The 14,739-nt window shown below is 42.0% G+C and overlaps 1 protein-coding gene across 1 annotated transcript; it reads right to left on the bottom strand.

Moving 5' to 3' along the window:
- Positions 1 to 4,217: 4,217 nt before the first annotated feature.
- On the bottom strand, positions 4,218 to 13,079 carry LOC131702023 (recombining binding protein suppressor of hairless-like protein; the record flags this gene model as incomplete). Its single annotated transcript, XM_059003432.1, has 10 exons — positions 4,218 to 5,652; positions 6,419 to 6,522; positions 7,396 to 7,551; positions 8,391 to 8,531; positions 10,109 to 10,221; positions 10,495 to 10,632; positions 11,495 to 11,669; positions 12,028 to 12,143; positions 12,565 to 12,635; positions 12,949 to 13,079. Coding segments are annotated over 10 exons (1,419 nt in total), but the record flags the coding sequence as incomplete, so codon positions are not given.
- Between the last annotated feature and the right edge of the window lie 1,660 nt (positions 13,080 to 14,739).

The raw sequence follows: 14,739 nt of genomic DNA, 5'->3' as shown, positions 1-14,739 counted from the left end.
AAATGGTTGAAGGAACAAAAACCAGTAGTACTACGAGGCTATTGGAACAGGAATGGTGAAATCTACACTGCAAAGCACGTGGCATTCCTTACCCTTCATACAGGTGCCTCCTTGTAGTCCCTGTACTGCACTGTGGGCTTTCTGCTATAAGCACTCTGTGAGTGTGTGAGCGAGGAGAGGAGGAGGGGGGACCTCAACTGACATTCAAAGGGGGCTTACTGAAAGCACAGGCACTTATCACCCTGCTGAGTGGAGGGCTAAGCTAGGAATGCATGTCATTATTATGTTAGGAAAGCTTCAGTGTGTGAATACTACACATGGTGTTATTCAAAGCTACTAGAATGTATTGGCACGGTACTGCACGCGTTACAAATTAGGGTTGAAACTAAATTCTGAACTCTAAATTGAAAATGCCTAACAAAACAACGCCGCTGATACAGAAACACAGATGTAATAATAATCGTGCTTTTTTAATTGTGTGTAAGCAAGCTGAGCGAGAGTCTCTTTAGCTGAGCTTAACGTACACCCCGTTAGCCTGGAGCCTTGCTATGATTTTACATTCCGATGTCACCGGTTTGGAACCGCAGTCACTGCAATGATTCTGCAGAATGACACCCTTATGAAACTTTACCATGCTGAATTTATAATGCTTTCACTGTTCTTTAATATACTGGACCATGAGAATACCATGATATACCATAATAGATGTTTCTAAGAAATGTTTACTATAGTACACCATGGTTAACCATGGTCCAGTATAGTAAAGCACAGTGAACGTGTACAAAAAAGCATCTAAAACTCACTCCACACTCCCTGCAAGTGTGAGCCCTTCCCCTCCCAGATACAAAGTGACTTGCCGACTTGTACAGAGGTTAGATGTGAGTCTCATAAGCATTGTCCTCTGAGTCAAATAGCAACGTCAGCTGTCAACAGGATTTTATCTTTTTTGCTTAGGCATGTAATAATAAAACAAATATGAATATATAATGGTGTCAGCTATCGATTCTCAATAAATATTGCATTTCCAGTTTGAAATGACATGCAGCATTAGACAAAGAAATATCTTTTTGTAAATTAGTTTCATAGCAAAACACTTTTTTTTGTTATAATTCAGGCAACTTGTTGCTTTCAGATCTACAGGCTCTTGGAAATCCTCCAAGCTAGACATTTACTAAAGCAACAGCACACGCATTTTCAATATTTCCTTATAATTCTAAAATAAATTTGTTTAGGCAATTAGGCAATGGTGTCGTTTTAAACTGATACCTTTGTAAACCGAGTGCTGTATTTAGGAACCTTTCTCCGTTTCACTATTAAAAAATAAAAGAACACATTTTTGGTTTGATCCGAGGGTGATGAGATTCTAGAATAAAGTGGGCTTGATACTGACTGCCAGGCAGGACAGAGGAACCTTTATACCCTCAGCTGATGTTTGGGAGCCCGGCTTCAGGATTGGTCTTCTGGGAGAAGAAGTGTTGACAAAGGTCATGGGTGAGCCCGCTGCAAATTACTGTCCCCACACAGCGTGGAGCCAGACACGAGGTTCCATTTCGGACCAGGCCTAGGGGGCAGAAATTATTAGTGTTTAAACTTGAAATATTAACTCAGACCTTCCACTTCCCGAATATCTTGTGAGTATCAATGAAGTCTTTCAATGCAGTCCACAGACAAAGAAGCTCTGCAGTGCCAGGAACATTGGCCATATGTTTATTTTATATAACGGGAAACTTATACAAATAAAATAAAAATAAGAAGCAGATGTCTGGAATTCTCTGTGGCAAACGCACTATCCTATCCTACTGTGGTCTTCTGCATACAGTACGTCTGTCTGTGTGTGTGAGGGATTGAGAATCTGGGATGGCTTAGAGACAGGGGTTTGGAACAAGTTACAGTAAAGTTTTCACAACCTTATCTTAATATCCCCTTGCAGGTCAGGGATTGTGTTCCTCATGTACCTGACTTTGCAGTGTGACAGATAGCCACAGAGAAGAGCAGAGCAGCAGACTTGCACCCCCATATACAGTGACTGAGTTTGATCAGGATAAGAGACCCCGTGATAAACCTCATGCAAAAGAACAAGTTGTTTTTGATCAGGCTCCATGCTCTGGAATACTCTGGGGATCATTAAGGATCACTGACTCTTTGACAAGTTCTACTGTACATGCTAATACCTCAAAGTGTATTCTTAAACGGCAGATCAATCCTTTAGCCAGCTCTATATTAGGAGACCGACTTCTTAAAATCGATCCAGCAATTATCCATCAATAATTTTGTGCCACTTTAACTGGATGCAGTACTGCGGCTGGCTGTGAGGAACCTGATTTCTGTGATCATTGCAGACTCTTAAGTGATAGAATAGGTAATGGTCTGTTCTCCCTCTTTCCCTGTAACTGATAAAGTAACCCATTGAGTGGAAATGAAAGGCAGAGACATGCAGGGCAGTCAGAGGTCATTGCAGTCCCCGGCCAAACCAAACAAGGCCACTCCTGTCTGTTTAAACCTGGACTCCATTACGCTGTCCTTCACAACATGTAGAGCTGCCATTCTTCTCTAACAGGCTTGGGCTTACCCCAGCGCCCCATCCTGTCTCTTGAGAAAACCACTGCACTCCCTTCACAGCCCCATCCCTGTCCAGATCATTAGCAAGATAATACTGCAAAGTGAAGAACTCTGGAAATGCTAATCCTGTTAAATGATGTTGCTATCTGTCAGACAGACAAACAGAGACCTCTGATGGTGGCAGCAATGATTACTGTATGTCTGTAGCAATTTCTATAGCAAAGCAGTGGCTCTGATGAGTGAACAAAAAACTAAAACCGAACAAAGAAGGACTCGTTGATAGAAATGATCTTGAGTACGGTAAAACAAGAGAGTGTGTGTTTGCTTTGCATTCCCCTTGGATCAGGCCTGGGTGAGTCTTGTGAATCCATATGGGCTGGCTGCAATCCTTTGTGAATGGTTGTGTGTCGATCTTATAAAGTACAGTGCTCTCATTCTGCATGTGCTAAATGAACAATCAGTCACTAAATAAGCACTTAGAATTACAACACATTTAGCTTCCGCTAATGAACATCACTACTAAAAGGTTTCCACCAGTATGATCAAACACCAATTGAAATAAAAAAGAACCCAAAATACTCTTCAAGCTCCTTCAGTTTGAATAGAAATCCCTAATGCTGGATTGCACTGAGAGGCACGGGTAAGTGGACACAATGTAGCAGCTCACATTGATCCCATCACGTCTCTAAACAGGTTCAGATGGTTTCAGGCAGGTGATGAAGTCTCCAGCGCCTGTTCTACATAACTCTGCGACTTCTAATTGGCTTCTTCTGAGGAATTTCAACTCCACTTACTAAATGACTCTTTCTCAAATATTTTTATTCCAAATATCAGCTATTGCCAGCTAGGCTGAATTATTTCCAGTTTTTTCGGATTTAGTTCTTACTTTACAGTTTCTCTCCAGAGCAAATTGGAAGTGCATTGGCTTGTGTTGTTAACATTTCAGTGCTGGTCTCTGTGAGACAATCCCAGATACACGGGGCAGTGCTAGCTAAATGTTTATATTACAATTAGATGTAGTAACAATTACATATTTAACTTGTATTTATGTAGTGTTTTTTTTTTTTATAATACCTCTAATTTAATCTGGAGTATTTTAAAGTTTTGTGAAATTAGATTATTACATTTGAATGTTATGCCCTTGAAACTATAACTCATTTATAAATATAACAAACGTCTGCGATGAAGTAAATATGGCAGCAGTGTGACAAGCGAGGAGTTAAATATCGAGTCTACAGGGGAAGGCGTTCCAGGAAGACTCCTCATGAGTCTATAATCATCCTCACCCTCATCCGCTCTCTTTACTACCAACATTTTTATCCAACAAAAATGTTTTTCAGCATTGTGTTAAATAAGCTCCAGATGACTTACACAACATTTCAGACTTCGTTAACAAACCGCAAGTGATCCAACATCCAAGAACAAGGACAGCATGTTAGAAAATGTCAGTGGAAATGCTTGTGGACGGGAGGGGGGTGGATGGCGTGTTTATAAACCTCAGTAATAACGTCAATAAATATCCGAACCCACCAGTGAGTAAAAAAAGAAAGAAATACCAAAACGCAAATGTATTTTTAATGACGATGAACAGAATTCATTATTATTATTATTATTATTATTATTATTATTATTATACATATATAACACAATATGGCAAGTTGAACTAATTAGCCACAAATTATACACCTTGGGAGTGTAATGAAATTAGCTAGCTGCTTGAAAAAAAAAAGATAATACTGAGGGTGTGAGGATGGCTTTTTAAAAAGCCATTAAACAGCCTATATTTAACAGGTTTAATTAGACAATGAGTTCACAATGTGTTGCGGCTTTGAGCTTTGAAGATCTGGTGACCCTAGGTAAAACCTGCTCTGCGGATACTGTAAATACAAGGGAGATAAGCTGGCAACTCAAAAAAAAATCATAATAAAAGGTCTACGTCGCGGTGCTTCTGTTTCTGAGCTCGCTGGACTTGGTATTCTCAATCATTAGACACACCTCCATTACTTCAGATAATCGACCTCTGAACCTCAGCCCTGCAGATCCTAATTCTGTTTTAGGAGTTCCCATTTACAGCCTGCGAGTGAAAGAATGAATACAAATATGATCTCATCTGTTTCTACTGCTGGGTGTGATGGAACAACTTTTATTTGGATGTTTTTCAGGCTGATACAGCTGCACAGACGACTGCGTGATCATTTAATTTCAATCAGGTACAGCTGCACAGACGACTGCGTGATCATTTCATTTCAATCAGGTACAGCTGCACAGACGATAGCGTGATCATTTCATTTCAATCAAGTACAGCTGCACAGACGACTGCGTGATCATTTAATTTCAATCAGGTACAGCTGCACAGACGACTGCGTGATCATTTCATTTCAATCAGGTACAGCTGCACAGACGATAGCGTGATCATTTCATTTCAATCAGGTACAGCTGCACAGACGACTGCGTGATCATTTCATTTCAATCAGGTACAGCTGCACAGACGATAGCCTGATCATTTAATTTCAATCAGGTACAGCTGCACAGACGATAGCGTGATCATTTCATTTCAATCAGGTACAGCTGCACAGACGACTGCGTGATCATTTCATTTCAATCAGGTACAGCTGCACAGACGATAGCGTGATCATTTCATTTCAATCAGGTACAGCTGCACAGACGACTGCGTGATCATTTCATTTCAATCAGGTACAGCTGCACAGACGATAGCGTGATCATTTCATTTCAATCAGGTACAGTTGCACAGACGACTGCGTGATCATTTCAGCCTCTATTTTTTGCTTTTTTCGTATTTGCATTCACTCCTGTCGGTGCTAGCTCTGCATGAACAGGTGGAAGTTGGTCCGTGTGAACTCCTGGTGAATGCTGTCCAGCAGGGTGTCCGAGTCCGGGGGCAGCTCCGGGGTCACTCTCTGCCGAGGGAGGACGCTCTGCTCGGGTGTGTAGGTGAAGGAGAAGGCGCTGGAGTAGATGAGCCCATCACTTCGGATCAGAGACACAGGGACAGTAACGGAATGTCTCAGCCACCTCCACTCCCTGCTGAACACAGAGATATCGGGCACCACGCATATCAGGGACTTGGGACTCCTGCGTATGAGAAAATGAAAATAAAAGAGGAAGAAGAAGAAGAAGAAGAAGAAGAAGAAGAAGAAGAAGAAGATATCTACATATATCATGTCATTATTTTAATGATCCGGTTAGGTTATTATTATTATTATTATTTATTTCTTAGCAGACGCCCTTATCCAGGGCGACTTACAATTGTTACAAGATATCACATTATACATTATTTCACATTATACAGATATCACATTATTTTACATACAATTACCCATTTATACAGTTGGGTTTTTACTGGAGCAATCTAGGTAAAGTACCTTGCTCAAGGGTACAACAGCAGTGTCCCCCACTGGGGATTGAACCCACAACCCTCCGGTCAAGAGTCCAGAGCCCTAACCACTACTCCACACTGCTGCCCCCCAGGTTCACAGACCCTGATTGGCTCTAGTCCTGGATTACTTTACCTAGATTATACCAAGTCCAAGATTAATGCTAACCAGGGTCATGCTAGTCAGGGTTAATGCTAAACAGGGCAATGCTAATCATGCCCTACACACAGCAGCATATGGTTTTACTTTGTAAAATAATAATAAGTGAAAAACTCATAAGGCTAAAGGCTTATGAATTATCCAGTTAATTCCAACAGCCATATTAGCATTAAATTCTTTCAACACTGCAGAGCAGTATTGAGGTGTCTGACAGATAACCCCCCGAAACGGCAGATCGGTTCTGTATTGAAAGGGTGCATTATATATATTTATTTAAATCAGTTCTGTAGGATGTCCATTCTTACCTGTACATGGTCTCTGCTTCTACATCTCCAAACCAGATCTTTAGAATTGGGCTGAAGTTTTCACCGTGCACCTCCAGCATGGCCACGTCTCCACCGCCGTTGAGCTTCAGCATTGGAAAAAGGGGGCAGCTATTAAACAGGCGAGATCTCACAGCAAAATCAGTGTTAACTGGCGACGGCAAAAAGCCACGCGAGGAAGTCTCTGCAGCTCGTTTAGCAGACCATCGTGCACTGATTTGCTTTGGTGTCAGCCATGACAACCAACAAGTGTGTATCTGCACTGGTGAAGGTGCATTAGCCAGGGCGTTTGTTTAGTCTTTAATTAGCTGGATATAAGAAAGTAATATTCTTCTAGTATTCTCTGTGTAGATGTATCATTCTAATTGCATTGTCGCTTCTGGCATGAACGTCTCAAGAAAAAGAAATTGGTTTGCTTCACAACAAAGGAAATGGCAACCACACACACACACACACACGTCTATGCTACTTTGTAAATCCTAGTCAATCAATAAACCAGACCCACCAGACCGCTGGGTTTACAATGATATAATACCCAATCGTCTTTTATTAGCGCTAAAGCTGCCACGTTTACATTCTTTTCATAAACACAGAAACAACCTGCCAGTCTTTGCGCGAGAAAAGGCTGAGTTGTTTAATAAAGAGAGCCAGTCTACAATGCAATGCAAAACAAACTGGAGATAAATCATATAAATGATACATTTTCTGAACAACCGTCAGTCATTAACTACATTGAGACATCTACTACTTTACAAGTGTGTGTGTGTGTATATATATATATATATATATATATATATATATATATATATATATATATATATACTGTATATATAATGCATGATTTATTAATGTGAATATATTATTATTATGTCTGAAATATGTTGGGGCAGGTATGAGACCAGCATCATCCAACAGTGACCCAGTGGAGTCCTGCAATATTCTCTGTATATATTTCTCACCTCAAGGCTCCCAATGACAGGGAAGGGGGTCACAGCTCTCTGGCTGCACGTCAGGCTCTCACTGAAGGTGTACTCCACTGTCTCTGTTCCAATGATAGTCCAACAGGAGCCATCACTGAGCAACTCTTTACTGGGCTCCTTTGGGCAAGGAGATGCCTGCAAGGACCAGAACCACGCTTAGCTGGGTGATGCTGCGGAAGCCCCTTGTTTAAATTAGAGGGCTGTATCTTAATGATTATTCAATTCCATTTACAGAAAACCTCCAGGTCCATCAAGCAGCGATGGTTAAAAACTATATCTGCATGATCCAAACCATTCATTCCTTGGTTAGAACCAGGACCCTGGCTGCTTCCTCTGTCTAGACTCAGGCCTTTTTGAGGATTCGCGCTCTCTTTGCCAGACCCCACTTGCCCATGTAGTTTGTGTTGAATGGAAGGAAGTCAGCAGATTCTAGTGCAGAATCCTACATGTGAAAGCACACTGCCTATATCGGGATGTCTTTGTTTTTAAGGTAGTCAGTGGACATTTTTAACTCTTCTTTACACTTCATTTTGTTTAGCTGAACTTCAATAGCGCGGTGGAGGAGGTCTGGTCTGGTGGTTAGAGCTACGAACTTAAAGCCTGAAGATCCTGGGTTCACATCCCAGCTCAGACGTCGATTCACATGGCCTCTTTGTGCTCCTGTTTCCTCTGATGGAAAACGACATGGAAGCACGAGCACCTTTTAAATCTACTTCTATTTCAGGTCCACCGTCCCATGAAAACTCTCCAAGCACGGGCAGATCTAAATACCACCGCTGTTTAAATATTAAAAGATAGACTCAAACCTGGCGTTTTACATAAGAGACTGACACTCACTGTTAGAGAGGCTGCTGTTCACAACCCCCCTGCTTTTAAAGATTAAAATAGTGGCAGCATTTACATAAGTGCTACCGAACAGATCAAATGAATAGACCCAATTACAAAAACAATCACAAGCACTGGAAGAGCGATACCTGAAACTGTATGATCTTCTCATTGGACAGACACAAGTACATCCTGTTGCTGTCCTTGAACTGGAACGCACACTTATGGAGCTGGGACACGGGCTCATCCACGTCCAGACTGGCGTACTGTTTATTCACCTTGCGGATTACCTGCGGAGACACCACATCCCCATTACCAGGACACACGTGTGTATAGAATAATGTGCTTCCTGTTACAATGTAGGATGATTTATCCATAACTTGAAACAAACCGGCGAATGCCTTCATCAGTGTACTTCAAAACCTGCTCCTCATCACTTTCGTGCTATTCAGTTATGCTGCACGAAAACTGGAAATAGAAGGTAATCTACTAATTGCAGACACACAGTATCATTACTGGCATGAGTGACATGAGTAATAGGGCAGGTTAGCAATATGAAATTAGAACCATTCTGATTATCCTTTGGATTCCAGAATGCCTGTGAGTTCCCATCTGATACTGTAGATTCCACGCCAGCCCCCAGATCTCTATCTGCAGCTTGCAGTGATTATTAATATCAGCACGCACACCATTACTGTTGTGGAAACCCACACTGGGGCTGGCAGAGAGCTGCAGCATATCCTCCTGTTTCAGCACTTTCTATGGTGCTCTTACATAACATACAGAAGCGTGGGTGGGGTGCACAAGAGATACAGTGTATGTGGAGCGGTGTGCTTGCGTTTCATGATGCACATCACAGCTTCCGGCTGCAGTCCTGTCTCATCCTAGACATAACATTAACACCAGCTGAAGCCGTCTATACCCCACTCTGTGAAGCTAGTCTTAAGGTGCTGACATCACTATAAACAAACACTGGGATGAAACCACAGAGAGGGGGGTTCTAGAATGTCAGCGGGTCAGGGCATCAGTATTTGTTCTTGTTCCAGAATCCTAGCAAAGCTGTCAGCACTGCAGCTTGTGTCAACGAAGCAAAAACACAGCAGTCGCTGGGACCTTTTATTTTGAACGTTTGTTCACAAGGGGCTGCTCTGTTTAATCTGCTGGTGTTACCATGCTCCAGACACTGGCTGTGATTTCAGTGAGATCTACTAAACCCTGATAGCACACCTATTAGCAGTTAGGGTGACACTTCACACAAAGTGTCTCTAATTACTGTGTATTTACATCCTGATTACTTAGTAGATACGTGTGAACTTACACAGCATTACAATGTTATTATGTATAGTTACAATGTACTTAATGTGTACATTAACCCTAATCCTAGCCCTAACTCTAAACCCCTAACCCCAGCCTTTAGCGCTAACCCCATCTGGCTTAGCAAAAGTGAACAATAGTCCCAGCCATGAACCACATCCATTTCTTCCAAGGCAGCCCTGGTTTTTACCCCAAACTGCATTAAAAGTTAATATACAAGTGGTAGAACTGTCTGCCAAAGCCAGAGGCCCATTAGCACTCTCCTGAGACTGCCACTGCAAAGCGTTTTTTCACAAAGCCAGAGAGGGTTAAGTGACAGAATCGTGCAGAAGCTGACTGTGCAATAATACCTGTGAAAAACCACTAAGATGTTTAGCTTGTGCTCTCTCTGGTATGAGATTGCTGAGACAAGGGGTCTACTAAAACCTTGCCCCAGTGTGCGTGTTTAGTACAGGGGTTTAGACATCACTTTGGTAGACAGCCATCATGCACCTGTTTTACTTGCAACAACACACACTCGACCTTATTAGAAATAACTCACTCCTGTGCTTACCATAGTGGGCAGAGCCACACCAGTGCTGGTGCATACCAGTCTCACTGCACATCCATAGCAAATATACCCATCCCGGATCGGGTAATCTCCCCGGGCAGAGCCCTGGTCATCCACTGGAGCAAGAGGGAAGAGAAAACGAATCCTCATTTCTTATTTGTGTATGGTTCACAAAATATAATTGAACCCATGTTGAGTTTTTTGCTTTTGTTTTTCCAAAAAGTTATTTAATACTAATAATAATAATGCAAAGAAGAAGAAGAAGAAGAAGAAGAAGAAGAAGAAGAAGAAGAAGAAGAAGAAGAAGAAGAAGAAAGGCTTTATCAGCAGAGCAATCAGGAAAGGTCAGGATTACTGGATGAGTTGGATTCGTTTCGGATGAATCATACCAAGGTACATGGTGAATGCTGCCCACTGTCTGGCACTCGCTACAAAGGCCTCTCCTTCCACTGACAGATACCTGGTGCTGACGGTCTGGGAACGCAGCCGATTGAAGAGGGAAACCTTTGATCCTGAAGAAATGCACACTGAAACAAAACAGACTCTGTTTAAAGCGCTGAACAGAGCTCCTGACAGACAAGCCTGCAGATTACAGTTCAGTTAGTCGGGCTGGTCTTATCAATGCTTCCTGTGTTTCGAGTCTGTGTGCTACAGAACCAGCGCAAACAGAGCTGCGAGTCTTTGTCCTGACAGAGGGGACGAGTGCTAGTCCAAGTCCGCACTGCACCTGGAACCTGGCATCTGGGAGGGTTTACTTTGGCTAGTGTGAGAGGAGCTGGTCAAAACAGTCCCCCTTCACCTTGGTTAGTGGCTGTTTAATTGAGCCCTCAGTTATGGAGAGTGTTGAGCTCCACTTTAATTATGTAATACAGTTCTACTTCCAAATTACAGCATTTCAGATGTGCAGTTTTGCAAGGTGCATGGTGTTATAAACAGTTCTGTTTCTTCTTTTGTGGAAATAAAACTCTCGATACAGTAGGTAATGTGTGTTGTAGTGGAGTGATTTTTGCATCATCGTTGCACATCTGGTCGTTGGCGTGGAAGATCACGTAAAAGGGTCGGCTTGATTCGTTTATGTTCAGAACACGAATGGCTGAACTTGAACCAATACGCTGTCATACAGCATGGCTTCCCTTGAAGTGAAGAGATTACGTTCTCAGACATTACTGGATATTTAGAAACGCACCTTCTTTTTGTCAATTTTAGTAAAGGATTAAATACAAATGCAAAATAAAAAACTAAGTGTAGCAATTGCCTAGGTATCATCTGGGATGGTTAGGATCAGAGATAGTGTTAGAGCAAGAGTAACGGTTAGGGTTAAGGGTTAGGGTTAAGGGTTAAGGGTTAAGGGTTACAATGCTATGTTTATTAAACTGAATGTATACTTACAGTCTGCATTCTTCATGGATTGCTTTTTCTGGGAAGGTTTGGAAATCACTTTAATCAATTTGCTGTAAAAGGACCCGATTTCTTGGCCGTTGCTGAAGAAGAGCTTTAAAACCAGACGGAAATGTTTCCTTTTGTCCGTGTCGGAGATATACAGGGTCTTTGCACAACCAAATCTCTGCAAAGAGAACGGATTGATTTCATGTTAACAGGCGCCCATTTTATGTGCAGTTCACTTCATATGACTACATTATTAGACAACATATACGTCTCATTTGACACCTTGACAAGTATTCGTAGATGAATGTTTCTAAATTGTGTACCGACTGATTTACTTTACCCAGGATTAGGGTTAGGGTTAGGGTTAGGGTTAGGGTTAGGGTTAGGGTTAGGGTTAGGGTTAGGGCTAGGGCTATGGTTAGGTTTAGGTTTAGGGTTAGGGCTAGGGCTAGGTTTAGGGTTAGGGTTAAGGTCAGATCTGGCTAAGAGTTCTGATAAGCTCTGCAGTCTGTTATCGTTTTGTTTTTAACTCCTGCCTTTGAGTCCGGTTGCTCTTCAAAGTTCATTTTCAATGTTTCCATCTGGCTGCTGCCTGCTGTGTCCAGACCCATGTAGCCACACAGCTTGCAAGCAGAGTCACCCAAGCCACTGGCTGGAAACAAGAGGAGTAAAGAGATATCAAACACAAGCAGAGTAGAGAGATATCAAACACAAGCGGAGTAGAGAGATATCAAGTCCTGAACCATTCATGAAATGTCATTATATAGCAGATCTAGATTGCAGATCTAGATCACATTGCAGATCTAGTCCCTATGAAGCTCACTTGCAGGTGTTAACGTTTGGAGTTCATGCATTCTGAGTAGTGCACTGCACTAGCGAATCAAACAGAAACGCAATCAAATATAAAACAGAAACGCAATCAAATATTAAACAGAAACGTAATTTGAGAAAACAGAATCAAAGGACAGCACGGAGAGTTTCAATCCCATTCTTGGTTGCTTTGTCATTCTGTAATCCCATAGACATCTTGCATGAATATAAGCTGCGTGCCTCTCAGTGTAAAACACCGCTACCTTTGAGCTCCTCTTGCTTCAGCTTCCATCCCGGCCCGCTGAGATAAACGCATGGAGGCGGACAGAAGAACCTGCGGGGAGCAGGAAACCAGCTTGTAATGTCTTCACATCTCATTAATACAATACAGAACACACATACAGCACTGTACAACAAACAGACAAACTATGATTATACCATGCCTGTGCAATGGGGCAGTGTTGTGGGATGCTCTGCCCTTACGGATTCTGTCCCCTGTCGGTGAGGTGAGAGGAGGTTAAAAGCTCTGTAACCACGAATGCAGACGAGCCCGGCTCTTTTGCATCGTGGTTAAGACAGTCTCTTGCGGTGCACATTTCTTTGTTCTGTTTTCTCCAGCAGGTAACGCATGCTCGCCTATACAATACCTTTTTTCGCTGCCATATGATTTCTGAGCCACCTTGGCATGCAGGATGAGCACGGTCTGGTCTGGCCGGACCTGCAGATACTGCCGAAGGGAATCCCGGGTCAATACGGGCTGAACAGGGATTGACCTGCACAATTAGAAACATCACTGAATCACTGAATGAGGGCGTCCCTACACTGCAGGAATCAGAAGAGCACGGGTAGCAGAAACGCTTCACTGTGGGCACTGCTTACCCCAGAGAAACGACTGCAGGGTTGACTGCGTGTGAAGCTGCATCACGTTCAGTGTTTTCAAGTCAGTGTCTATATAAGGAACGGGATGGTTACCTGTAGGTAAGCTTATCCAGTTAGCCAGGTTCCCAATGCAAACTGCCTCACCGCTGTCTGTAGACTATATAAGGATTATTTTTCAAACCACTGTCATTACAATAAAATTGTAATTTTCTCTTTTTACAATAAAATACGAATAAGCAAGTATTTGAATTGTTTATGCAGAGCAAGCCCTGTATTGCACATAACTTTAAACCAACATTTGTCATGCTATGGATTTAAGGCCACACAAGCTATTTGCTTTCCTGTGAAATGCGCATCCAGGCAGAATGCCAGGCCAGGCAATCCAATAGTTTGTGAGCATAACCCATAAGCTGCAGACCACCCACAGAGAAGACCCCCTGTTTGACATGTACACTGATAGCAATGGACAAAAAACCCCAAAACTTTCACCTTAAACAGAACTTTTGATGCACTGGTAGAACTGCACTTCATATAAAATGATATAAGTTTGTTCTTATATATATACTGTATATCACCAACATGCAAAAAAAGCACTTAAAAAGTAATATAATACAATCAATAATCCAATATATGGTATTTGCATAAGTTCTATTACAAAGACAAAGTGAAAGGGCTGAACACGCAGCGGCAGCAACACTGTCAGAGACCTCTTCTGCTCCTCGATCTGCACAGCGATTGCTATGCACATCCTAAATGATAAGACCTAAGTACAAATGTACACGGGACCTGTTGTAAACACGAAAGGACGAGACATGCCTTCAATTGTAATTACAACACTTCATTCCACCGTGTAACAGAAAAAAGAAAAGACAGAAAGAAAGAGAAAGAAAGAAAGAAAGAAAGAAAGAAAGAAAGAAAGAAAGAAAGAAAGAAAGAAAGAAAGAAAGAAAAGAACGCCCCCTTCCACTACTCGCTGCCTCGTGATGGGGAGAGCGGTCTGACAAGCTGTTGTTTGGACGCCCTGAAGAAGTTAGCCAGCGTGTGTGTATATAGTGTATATAATTCTCTGATAGAATGAGAGATCGAACAGAGCATGATTTCACATGGACCTTCGCTGTGCATGACCTGGAGTTATGTGTCACTGCCATGCTGTTCTGGTGCAGGCTGTCAGGGTCATTGGGACTGTAGCTATATTTACCTCGGTATCTCTCACACGGGGTGTAGAAAAATGTGCAGGGACGGGGCACCTAAAACAGTTCAGCTCGGACAAGCCTTGAGCTGGAACGGGTAAGCCGGTCAGGGTGTGCACGTGTTAAACCGCCAGCGCTGACTAGCCTGGTATTTTACAATGCTGATATGCAGTAATAAGACAAGACTGTTTTACAGCTTTCTGTCAATTAATAGCCTGCAACACCATTGCACTTTTTAAAAACGACACAGAGCACATTCTCTTCTGAAAAACATCTGCAATTATTATTATTATTATTATTATTATTATTATTATTATTATTATTATTATTATTATTAATAATAATAATTATAATAATAATAATAATAAT

The sequence above is a fragment of the Acipenser ruthenus genome, chromosome 29 (genome assembly GCF_902713425.1).
Source record: "Acipenser ruthenus chromosome 29, fAciRut3.2 maternal haplotype, whole genome shotgun sequence".
Classification (NCBI taxonomy): Eukaryota; Metazoa; Chordata; class Actinopteri; order Acipenseriformes; family Acipenseridae; genus Acipenser; species Acipenser ruthenus.
Note: the sequence above shows the minus strand (reverse complement) of the source record. Positions and strands in the feature narration are given on the sequence as shown.